Source organism: Dysidea avara, chromosome 13 (genome assembly GCF_963678975.1).
Source record: "Dysidea avara chromosome 13, odDysAvar1.4, whole genome shotgun sequence".
NCBI classification, from domain to species: Eukaryota; Metazoa; Porifera; class Demospongiae; order Dictyoceratida; family Dysideidae; genus Dysidea; species Dysidea avara.
Window position 1 is genome coordinate 10571860 of NC_089284.1, and position 13078 is coordinate 10584937.

Sequence of the window (13078 nt, forward strand, 5' to 3'; positions counted from 1 at the left end):
TGAGAGATACGTAAAATAGCAGTAATAAATTTCTAGACACTCAAACACATCAAACTATTGTACCAAAGTCATTGTTTGTTTCTACAGTCATTGGATAAAACATTAAAATGAATACACTATATGTATACCCTAGCTTGACAATGACCAAGAATTGTAATAGTTCCAGTTAGTAGTTCTTAGGTACAGCTTGGCCTATTTCAACAGTCACTACAGCAGATGCCTTACAAGTGGAAAGGTTCTTTGCTTTATGACAGCCTCCAATAACAATGACAGCATTATCATCCACAGCAGCCGCTATGGAATAAGCCCTTGGAGTCTTAAGAGTGTCCACAAGTGCCCATGTGTCATCCTCATCATTATAAAGGCTAACATCAACTACACTGTCAAACTGTGGATCATTTCCACCAATGATAAGCGGTGGATAACTGTAGGGAACAACAGTGGTACGGGCTCGTGGTGGAGAATGTAGCTTCTTCCAGGTTTTTGCCGTAGTAGAGTTTTCTATGTCATTAGCTGACAGCCTATAAGCAGCTTGATAACGCATGTTATCTTCTCCAGCATATCCAATGATGTACATGTCATGGTTGCAGATTGTTGTGGACATGTTCCACATTGAACATGGAAGACGAGTGGCAACCTCTCTCCATCTTAACTCCACAATGCTCATAACTTCAATAGTGGAAAGGCAAACATCACCATCAGTAGTGCCACCAGCTACGATTACAGAATTACCATGATTAACAACAGAGCACCTATTGCGAGGTTTCAACATGTTGGGATAAAAATTCACCCACGAACGGCTATTTTCATCATAACTGCTTAGACGCCTGCTACGTGCATTAGTATCACACTCTCGACCACCAACCAGTGTGAGACGGCCTCCAATAATTTCATGCACAGCCAACAGTTGACCAGGATCGGGCAATGTTGACCATTCATCTTTTCCAACATCATACATAAACACCTTGTACTTGGCATCTTCATCAGGACCACTACAGCCAGCAACATAGACCTTGTAGTCGTGAACAACAGCAGTAGCTGAGTACAAGGGAAGTGGAGTATTAGCAGCTGGAGTCCACTGGATATGATGTGTCTTATTCTTCAGTGACTGAACCAAATTAGGAGCACCCTTTAAAAAGGAAAGCCAATATAAAAGTGGTTTGCACACACATATAACACATTTTTAAAAGGGTCAACTGAAATAGAAAGTTCAATGCAAAGACCAACTGTTTATACACAGTATATATCCGTACATATCCTGGAATACCATGAAATTAAGCTTCAAAACTATACCATAAAGCAAGAAGGCATTTCCACACATTTCAAAGCTAGAAGGCTTGAACTATTAACTAACAAAACTCCTCATTCAGAAATGGTTATTCCAAACTATCTTCTTCAACATCTTTGCCATCTAAGACTACTCAAGAAGCTTTCTTGTAAAATCATTGTTGTGTAGCTTTGAGATGGTCAAAAGGCAATGCTCATCAGGCTGGTCAAACGTGTGTTATCCAAACTCATGACTATCTAACTTGCTATAACACTTAGGATAAATCATTGGCACCATATGCTCTTAGCAAACTTGTCTACATCACTTCCAAAATGTAGCAGCACAGTGGAAAGTGTTTACACATCAGATCATCTTGATGTATCTCTTCCCTTCCATTCATAGAACATTTTAGCAAATAAGGTTATAGCAGCTGCAACATTATCTGGCATGACTTGATGCAGATCAACAGACAAATGTAGCACAATAGGTTATGACTATGTAAGGACTAGCTCTTGTATTCCTAGTATGGCGTAAACCATGTCATCTATTGCAAGAAGATCAAAAGTACTATCATGTTCATTGAACCACATTAATAAATCTACCTATAATGCCACAATAAAAGGAACAATTGATTGACGGATTATCAGTATGAATTTTCCATTTCAGTTGACTCTTAAAGGATACCAACACACGCACAACAAGTTAACTACAAAATGGATCAACAGCAGCTACATGCAGTATTATGCTTGGGGTAGTATATCGAACATGATTACTGCATCTTACACAACTTGTGTGGTGTGACACAGATGAGTACATATCATGTAGAAAACAAAATAACATGACCTTTCATTCAGGTGCATGCAACCCAATCTTTCCCAGACACAAAGAAAATACTTTACAGTATTAAGCTTTTAATGGACATCCTCCATACCAAATTGGGAAAAAAAATCTAGCATTTCGAATCATGAGATATATACAAATCTTCAAGTTCAAAGTGTAACTTAGCAATGTTCTGGTAACACCAGAGTGTGATTGGGAGGAAGAAGAGCACATCACTTTTGATCTGTGTACCAAATTTCATAAGAATGACATTAGATAAGGGAAAGTTATACATAAAGCTATCTTCTCTCTCTTATACATTAGAGGGTGAGTGCTTCAAATATTTATGTATGCATATACACTCCAAACATGTCAATATGGAAACTTAACTCAGAACAGTTTCCTTACATGAAAAAGACAACATTGAGATCATTTGAGGATAGAAGGGAAAAGCAGGCACAAAAAGCGGATAATCATCGGAACCCCAAAAGGTACATACCACGTGTGAGTTTATTTTTATCACATAAAATGTTCTGTAGGTTGTGCAATGCATTCTCTAACCTTTCAAGTAGCTAAGTAGACAGACATAAACAGGGATGAATGAGACAAGAAACATGATAGTATAGATGTGTAGGGAAATTCCTAATTTGGAACTGAGCATATTTAAAGACTCAAACAAAAGTAGGGGATTTTCCCATGCCATCATACCACACCAACAGAAAGTACTTGTGACTATTCTATTAGAATACTTCTACAATATTAGTACCTGGCTGTAGTATTAGGGTGACTATTATCAGTATTTGTAGGTCTCTGGCACATGGTGTTGCCAGATTTCTTTGCAAAATTGCTTGTTATTAGTACTCCCTTTTATAGTAGCACAAGTACACAAAAAAATTTCAACTAGAGTAGGGACCATAACACATCGATAAAAAGTACTGAAACAAGCTGGAGTAGTGCACGATATTAAATCACAGTAAAACAATAAGAAGTGTTATATCCCTACTGTGCTCAAGGTACCATAATGGAAACGCACAGTAGGGATATAACACTTCTTATTGTTTTACTGTGATTTAATATTGTGCACTACTCCAGCTTGTTTCAGTAATTTTTATCGATGTGCTATGGTCCCTACTCTAGTTGAAAATCCCAATTTTTTTGTGTACTTGTTTGATAACTTTTTTGTAAATAATTACTATGACTGGTGAACCCACGCATACCACATCTGAAATGGTGCCACGCACCCCAGCTATATCAATTATCGTCTGAAAAGTGAAGTATCCGTTGTCAGCTATGTTCAACCCGTTACACAGCATTTCGATTCAAGAACTGTTTGAAAAGCACCTCTGCAATCCACCCATACCGAAACAAAGAAATGGTGCTGTACACCCCAGTTATATCAATTATTGTCTGAAAAGTGAAGTATCCATTACGCTTTGTTGTCGGCTATGTTCAACCCATTACACAGCAGTACAAATCAAGAACTGTTTGAAAAGCACCTCTGCAGTCAGAATAGCCACTATGAAAAATATGGACGATTTCCGTTACGAAGAGAAGCCATCCTGTGCTACTGCCAAATCAACACTTTTCGCTGTCAGCAAAGATGAATGGGACACAAAGGAGGACACTGGTAAGTCCATAAAAAAATGATACTGCAGTGTCCAAAAGGCGCCTCTCAGGCTGAAGCGACGTCAAATAGTGAAAAAATCAAGCCCATAGCCTTAGCCGTTATTGAGTTACGCTTGTCTGAAGGCATCAGTCAGTTACTCACTCAGTCAGTCACTAGAAAATTCCGTTAAATTTTTTTTTAAATTCCATAGCAACTTGTTGAAAGCATTTCTGGTTGATCTGAAAGCTTGTTTGGGCTTAGTTTTGCCACCAATACTGCCTCATCGTCGTCAGGGAAAATTGAGGCTGGTTTTTGAGTGATGTTATTTTGTGGGCCACACCTACTCCTTTGTGGTCCCTACTATACAGTACAATAGCAAAGAAAGTGTCAATATGGAAATTAATGCATCAGTATGGTTTCCTTGCATGAATATGACTACATCATTAAAGAAATAACGGAAGGCAGACACTCGTTAAAACCAGAGAAGGTACACACCACACCAGTGAGTTTGCTATTGTGGTGTAAATGGTGGCTGTGCATTGGCGTCTAGCCTTGCAACTGTGGTCAGGCAGGCAGACCAAAATTTTGGTTTTTGGTATTTTATAATATCAGGCCACCTGTAGATGTTTCTTGTTTTTAACAAGTGCTGTAATTGATGCTAAATGGAGTACGTAAAGGTGATTTATAATGGGTATGGTATTTCTATGATAGTGTTTAGAAACAGGCGGCGCTCATTATTTTAGGGGAAACCCCTACTAAATACTGTTTGACTATGTTACAACAAAAAGATCAGATCAAATTTACTCCCATAAAAGTAACAAAATTACAATGCATACATAGTACACATTTACATTCCTTCATATCTCCTATCTTATATATCCCATCTACAGTAGTTACCAAATACCAATCTATTTTCCATTTAGTAGCATATCAAGTCATATGACTCAAGCGGTAAATGCCTGCCACCATAACAACTGTAAAACTTAGCTACTATTCTCTGTCACCTTATAACCACTGCAATTATTTATAAGAAACTCATGGAATAAACTTTCATCAATATATTTATAATCATATAGGGGGTTTGTCCTTTCTCACGTATGGATCAGAAACCAGGCTCACAATACCTTTGTGGCGCCATGGCAGTATTGGTTATTCAAGCCCAAAAGTGCCTTCAGTATGAGCCAAAACTCTCTTCCAATAGGTTGCTACTAAATTGTATTCAGCAAAATTTTCTACTGACCGATTGATACATTGATATACAGAGTTCTGTTGACAACCCTAATAGAACATACACTTGTACTCAAAATGCTCTATTAGAATTCCCAATTAATTTCAGGGTACGGACAAACAAGGGTCAGATAACTGAGGTTCTACTTACATACATTGTAATTTACACTAACGCCCACACCCTCGTGTTACTAGCTGAAGGAACAAATGTACTATATACACACTAAGGTTGTAAGTATCCCAAAAGTATCATAAAGCTGGTGAGCACTTCTACACACATAGGTTTGTGCTTGTCTGCAGTGCTAAAGTGTCTACATGATGCTTGGCTTCATGTGTGACCACCACTAAACCACCACTATATTACTACATTAAACTCAGCATTTTAGAATACCACATCAGTACTTGAAAAGTACTTTCAGTAACTACATAATAGTTAGACACCAAGAACTAAGCGATCTAGTAACCCCAATGGCCTGAGGCTGTAGCATCCTGAGCGCAGCGAGGGCACTACTAAGGGCCTGAGGGGTTACTAAATCACTCAATTCCTGTTGGTCGCTGTGTCTAACTTATTTAGACTATGGTTTAAAGTATGTACCTTTATCGCCAGAGCATGAGTATGGGGTGAAAGAGCAATGCAGAATAACGGAACGGTTTCTTCCTGAAGTCCTTACAGCGCCCACAAAAATAATTATTCGACTGGTAACCAGAGTAACAGCTAGAGCTACAATACAGTAGATATGCCACTTAGTCTGCTATTTGTCCAGAATTATTTGCAGAACACGGAGAAGAAGAGTATTACAGTATTATCAAGTACTGCAGTGTGCCTTTCATGTTATATTTATTTATCATGTACAAAACTGCTTGAGGGCGGGTAACTAAGTGAACATGTCAGGCGACTAAGTGATTTAGTAAACCTGTAGATGAGCCGTACCATCATCTAATAATACCTAAATACTTCCCAACCTTACTTCAGACAAGCGTAACTAAATAACGGCTAAGGCTACAGGCTTGATATTGTTACATATACTGTTCGATGTCGCTTCAGATTTATTATGGTGTCTTTGGCATGCCATAGTATGTATAATGCATGCATCATGGACTTGCATTTGTCCTCTTTTGCATCCGATTTCTCTTTGCTGACAGCTCAAGGCGTCAATTCACGGTAGCGCAGAATTGCTTCCCTATCAAGACACACGTGTGGCCCAAGAAGCCAGCACGTAACACCCGTGAGTATATTGACAGGATGAAAGAAAACACAATTTTCGCACCTTTGTAGCTCTGTGCTTCCTTGATGAAACAAGACGATTTTTGCTGTGAACATGCCCTCCAACTGCAGCACTCCACATTCCAAATTTGAGCAAAATCGCTTCACGCGTTCCCGAGATATGCGACTTCAAAAATTGGCTCAGTTTCTTCATTTTCTTTTTCCTTCTTCTTATTTTTCTTTTTCTTGTCGCACACTTACAAAAACTGCTATAAAACGCGAACGCCACATCCAATTGCCTTGAAATTTGGCACACAGAAAGGGATATAAAGGCGCATCTCGGTACCAACTTTGGCTGGAATACGATAAACAGGCAAAGAGTTATGAGCGATTATTCACGAAAAATAACACCGATATGTTGTCACGCCTACAGGGTAAACCGCGTATGGGAAGAAGCTGAAAATCGGTGGGTGAATAAGTTAACTATTGAACCTCAAACCTTTTGTGGTTTGAAAGAAATCGAGCTAAAAAACAGGAAGATACAACAACAGTGTGTAACAATTATGCAATCGAGATTAGCTAATAAAAAAACGACTGCTTGCCACGCCTACCAGATAAACCGCTTGGGGTAATGCTTTGAAAATCGTTGTACAGATGGAGTAATCATCTTAGAAAGGCTCACCAATGGTGTAGAAGAATCAGACTTAAAGCCACGGAGTTATAACACAAAATCCAACTTGGTGCAGCAAGTGCGAGATCGAGATACTCTAATAGAGCAGTCATCCTAATAGAGCAGTCACCCTGAAGAGAATTCAAGAGATCAGCTAGAAACAAGAAACCTGTATAGCGATCAGCTAGACACAAGTCACCCTGTAGAGAGATCAGCTAGAAGAAGTTACCTTGTAGGGAGTTCATGCAACTATGGAAAGAGATAGTTCAGCTAGAAGAAATCACCTTGTGGAGTTCAGCTACAAAGAAACCACCATGTAGAGAGTTCAGCTACAAACAAATCGCCCTGGGGAGAGATCAATAGAAGAAGTTACCTTGCAGAGAGTTCAGCTACAAAGAAACCATCATGTAGAGAGTTTAGCTACAAACAAATCGCCCTGGGGAGAGATCAATAGAAGAAGTTACCTTGCAGAGAGTTCAGCTACAAAGAAACCATCATGTAGAGAGTTTAGCTACAAACAAATCTCCCTGTAGAGAGATTAGCTAGAAGAAGTTACCTTGTAAAGAGTTCAGCTACAAAGAAACCATCATGTAGAGAGTTCAGCTACAAACAAATCTCCCTGTAGAGAGATCAGCTAGAAGAAGTTACCTTGTAGAGAGTTCAGCTTCAAACAAATCACCCTGTAGAAAGATCAGCTAGAAGAAGTCACCTTGTAGAAAGTTCAGTTACAAATAAACCACCATGTAGAGAGTTCAGCTACAAACTAGTGACCTTGTAGAGACATCAGCTAGAAAAGTTACCTTGTAGAGAGTTCAGCTACAAAGAAACCATTCTGTAAAGAGCTCAGCTGCAAACAAATCACCTGTACAGAATTCAGCTACAACAAACAAATCACCCTGTAGAGAGATCAGCTAGAAGAAATTACCTTGTAGAGTGTTCAGTTACAAAGAAACCACCATGGAGATTTCTGTAATCAATATATGTATTATATATAATTTGTACATTTACTGATAAAATATTTAAAGTACATCTACTTCATCTTTTCTTCTTCCTGTGGTAAAGAAAAAAAAGATAGGTTAAAAAAGTCCCAAAGCTGGCCATAGGCCGGCTTTGGGATATACAAATACAAAAAGAAATGAAATCTAATCCAAAACAGCCAAGCTGTAAAAAAAGTGTGCGGCCCTCAAAAAGGCTATGGTGAAAAAAGATGTGAAATCCAAGGTGGCGGTCAAGAAATGGCTGTGATGGTAGGTTAATGGTAAAAATTTTAATAATGACAATTCAGGTGAATTTTGTGCCACTTGGCAGCTTGGCTGTTTTGGATTAGATATTTGTAACAGGAATCATCCGAGTTTTCCGTAGATTGCAGAGATACTTCTCATAGTATTTTTCATTTGTAGTGCTGTGAAACAGGTTGAACATAGCTGAAAAGAAATGTAATGGTCACTTCACTATTTCAGTAATTGATAGTCGGGACATGTTCAGATGAAAACAATGAGTCTGGTGCCATTCTTTATGTTGATGCTGTATGCATAGGCTCACCATTCATACTAATGTTGGAACAAAAAGTACAAGGAACTTTAGGGAATATGTAGTAAAACAAGAGAGGTCACGTAAACATGAAGATACACTAGTAGACATTTAACCCCTTACAAGCTGTATTGTATAGCTGTGTGGAAATTTTTCTGGTATATACTGTATAGCAAAAAATTTGGCTGGAGAAAATTTTGGCGAATTGATCATTGGCAGAAATTGGTGAATAATATTTTGGTGAATAAATGACATTACTTTGCCCATGCAAATTTAATCTGACAGCGTTGGCGACAAAGCTTTGCGATGTCTACGGACAAAGTACTACAGTTCAATGTCTCTCATTTGAATCGACGCGCTCTTATGCAAATAGCTAGCTTGAGAGCTAGCTGTAATAAAAACAACATGCACTAGCTTGCTAAGTCAGTAATCAAGACTGGAACGCACGTAGCAAGCCGGCAAAGCATGTGCATAGGTGGCGGAAACGGAAACGGGGGGGGGGGGGAGCTAGGGGACTTAGCCCCCCCCCCCCCCCCTCAGAATCTCAGAATGATATCATGTTGAAATTATCCTTCTTGGGATGCATGCATACTCGCCAAAATTTTCTGCTATACGGTAGTATTTACACATGCCGTTGATAGAAAGAAGAGCTCTAAATTTGCTGCAATTTTTTTTTTTAAATCTGAGAAAATTTTTTTACAGCTAAGGGTTCTGCATGAAGTGTTGCTTCTATGCAAAACTAAAATATCAGTATTCCAGAGTGATGAATAATCCAGAGGTAAAGACTCTATCATCCCATGGTGTACGATGAGCTATGCTGTGTGCCACATCTGTCCTGTGGCAATATAGTTCATGATCATAAGCAGCAAGAATAGAAACATTTAAAACAAACTACAAGAATATCATTACTGCTATCATTACTGCTTCATCCTTGGAAATTTCCATACCACATGTACAACACTTGTAAGATGTTTCGTTCTCCTCATAACAGAAATAGATGTATAAGGGATTCTACTTATGAAAATGTAGCAATACACTATGTGCGCATGTGTCCACGCATGCACATGCACACGCACATACACAACTACACGTGCCTGCATTACATACACATACACACACAAAAACAAACAAAAACTCACTCGCTTGATTAATCCAATATTCCCACTTGGCCTGATAATACCAGAAGAGTCAGCAGAAAGATGTGAGGTAAAAGATGACACTTCTTGTTTCAGTTGCTGAAGAAACTGTTCCTTCAAATTTGGTACTAATTCTTCATTGTAAGACATTTGATCACTCTGACTCAGTATAGCTACAGTAACAAACATCTTCAATAAAGCATTATCCTACTAGTATATAGCATGTAGTATTATTACATGTTGTATGAATGCTACTTGGACACAAGTTTCTATTCCATGATACAACAAAATACACCGAATAGTGGTATATTATAGAAGAGAAACTATTATCCAATTGATGAGCATTCACTCTATATACCAGTGCACAGCATGTATCGTATACATATTATTAAGACCAGAAACTGGCAGTATCTTATCTACAAACAAGCACCTGCAACCCTTGATATGCTGGAGCTCATCAATAAGCCACAGTCTGGAAAGACTACTTATATATAACCATCAATTCTGCGTTTCAAATTATTGACTAGTTATTTGTCTCTATTTTATAGTGCCTTGACTGATGACTTTGACTGCAGTCACAGATGGACCTAAAGCAAGTGCTAGGATGTGGTTTGTCCTACATTTAAATTCCTACTTAAAAGTCTCACAGGGGCAAGGGTCTGGATATACCCAATAAAGGAGGACAAGCCCATTTGTGATAAAGTTTGCAACGTACTATGTGATGTTTGATACGAGCACAATAATCACTCCTCAGAAAAGAAGGTTTAACAAGCTTGATAGGTGCTTGTACTATAGTCATACTTTACAATGGTATGAGTCTTGCGAGAAGGTCACCAGTTCATCACTAATTGTCAGTTATTAAATAGCCACAAACAATCTTCGGTGATGGTTATATCCCTATAATGATGTACAATATATTAAAGAATAATTTTTTGTACCACCAAGTATTCCAATAACCATAAGATAAGCACCTGTGCCATTGTCAACGATTACTACTGGGACATACGGAAGTATAGCTTGCCAGTATTGCTGTGACTGCCCCCTGGTAACTTAGCTTGAGTAATTTTTTCAATCAATAAAAAAATGGGTTGGTCAGGCCCATCAAACAACTAAGCAAGAAGACATTGTCTAATTTGACAAAATGAAGTGCCTCCAAGTCCATTTGTAGGTTTGAAATAGCAAACTGCTCATCCAACTAGACTATCATCACAGACCATTGATGTTATCACAAGTTACCGCAGACACTGTTTGTGACTTAGGTAGCAACACAGGTTGTGTGTTAAGGCTATAGCTAAACTAGCCTTCCACTTCCATAACCCTGACCCTCCCCTCCCCGTTGGGGTCTAACGTCGTATACTGCTTGCCCCCCATGCGCCATATACCCACAACTTGGAGACAGCAATGGTGTACATAAGACTAGGGTATCAGTAACTCTTAGCTAAATATCACGGTATGAGAGTACTTCGTCTATGGCGTGATACAACACATACCTTTGACATCCATGTTGATTGACTTGAGAACTCTATCTACCACGATATTGTTACTAGCGTCCACCTCTACTGCCATCACCTCCAGTAACTGTTCAAAGCTCGTTGATCTTCCTGCCTTCAACTCTTCCATCACGAACTCGAGCAAACATCTCGATCTTTCTTCTCTTGTCGCCTCGTTCTTGATGGCAGCACGTGATAACGAGTCCCTGTCCTTTAGCAGTGGGACTAGCGCATCAATTGGTAGAACAAGTAAAAGTTTTCGATAAGATCGTTGATATGCCAGAAGATATGCTTGCTCCATTTTCTTCACCCACGCGCCCTTTTGCGCCTGTAAGGTTTCCTCACTAATATGGTTTCCTCACTAATATGGTTACACGAACATTTCTAACAATAGCAACAGCATTCTAATAATAAGTCAAGGGTGGGGTCAAATTTATTTAATTAAATTTTTTCACATCAGACAATCAACAAAATCATTGAAAGAAAGGAGTTAAAAGGGGGCCTAAATACAACCAATTGCAACTGATGTTGATATGCAGAATGGAGAGGTTGATTTGAGGGTGCACCTAGGGTTAAAAGTTCTGGCATCAAAGTACAACCTCTCAATTGCAAATCTCCCTCCCCAGCTGCAATGTCAAGCCTTGTATTATCATCACGGGTGGCTGTTCTTATTAAAGGGTCTCAGTGAGGTTCAACAACAACATTGTCACAAGGTAGGTAGGCAGTTACATCCCAAGATACTAACCCACCCTTTGGACAAGACAGAGCATGCTCTATTATGGTAGAAGAGTGACCATAACGGCACAGGTAGTAGGACAGGAAGATGGTAGCCAATGATAGTGAAGTGCAATTGCATGTAGGGAAATAGTTTTATGAGGCACAAAGTTATGAGCCTTCAGAGAGCCAATTGGATGTTCTCTTCTCCTCATGTAGTATAATAGATAGTTTAGTGTAGCTATAATTAACTGCAGAAACATGCAGATACCTCTAGAGGCTTCATCGCTAGAACAGCTTGCATTCCAAGCTAGTGCAGCTGAGCATTTCAGTTCCACTATTATTGTAGCTATAGCATACAGATTACATGTACAGTACGGACACAGAACTCTAAAGAACTCTTTTATCCACCTTGAACTCCTTGGGTTGGGTTTATGTTACAGTGCAGCCTTAGCCCTATAGCACGTGCTCTGGTTTGAGGACTCTATAAGTTATGCATTCATGTACATTTTTTAAATCTCTTCTGCAGCCTACTCAAGATCCCATCATTTGAGATGTGGCTCACCATGTTGATTAAAATTGCTGTACAATCCCATCTACAGTGTATGCCGTTACTTTTGATTCAGTTTTACAGTCCATTTATTGCAGGGGACTGTACCATGTATCATAAGTACTGAAATGTGTGCATGGGCACTCGTGAGATGCTATGTGAGACATGAGGTGTTGGCATTTATTTCTGTGGTTAATATACCAAGTACTTATTTATGTTACAGTTGAGTTGGTTGCTTCCCCAGCTGATACCAGGCAGTGTGAGTAAAATTTTCTGCTCAAGGAAACAACAACAATATAATCAGGCATAACCAAGCATTGACACACATTGCTGCCTCGCAAACACACATGCACACACAACCACGCACATATACTCTGTATATATATATATATATCCATGTGTGTATGTATATGACACACATGCATATACATACGCACATGGATACACATGCACACACTGATTCTAAACACAGCATGCATTGTTACACCACACTAATTATATAATTGTTTCTCATCCACTGCAGGTTTTGAATTCATGTAAGCATGATTCATTCATATATACATACACACATTTCTAAAACATCATTGAATTGTATCAGACACTGCATGTATAGCCATGTTAGCTACAAAGAGATGATAACAAATTACTTAGGTGAACAGGGATGATAATAAGATATTCTTCTGTAGAACAGCAGTTATTTTAATTTGAATTCCAGTAACAAATCCATGCAGGGACAATGGTACTATCTAGGGGTGATCCCCTATTACTCTTGATTATATATTCGTGTCATCATGATGAACCTAGCAGCACCTTCAATAGTGTTTATGGCAACCAAAATGGCAACGTCTGATAGATCTGAGCATGA

At 38.8% G+C, this 13078-nt stretch overlaps 1 protein-coding gene across 1 annotated transcript; it reads right to left on the reverse strand.

Annotated features, from left to right (window-relative positions):
* LOC136243051 (kelch-like protein 25) lies at window positions 1-11369 on the reverse strand. The gene is made up of 3 exons (XM_066034569.1): window positions 10950-11369; window positions 9463-9632; window positions 1-1129 (listed from the first exon to the last, which is right to left on the reverse strand). Exons 1-3 carry the CDS (start codon window positions 11248-11250, stop codon window positions 167-169), a joined length of 1434 nt encoding a protein of 477 aa, XP_065890641.1. The 5' UTR covers window positions 11251-11369; the 3' UTR covers window positions 1-166.
* Window positions 11370-13078: the final 1709 nt, after the last annotated feature.

Bases quoted from the DNA above. Each gene is read 5' to 3' on its own strand.
- LOC136243051 (XM_066034569.1), bottom strand. From the start codon at position 11,250: ATGGAGCAAGCATATCTTCTGGCATATCAACGATCTTATCGAAAACTT. The intron at 9,633-10,949 runs GTATGTGTTGTA...TTGTTACTGTAG, and splicing joins AATCAACATGGATGTCAAAG to CTATACTGAGTCAGAGTGAT. The intron at 1,130-9,462 runs GTGAGTTTTTGT...TCCTTTTTAAAG, and splicing joins ATATTGGATTAATCAAGCGA to GGTGCTCCTAATTTGGTTCA.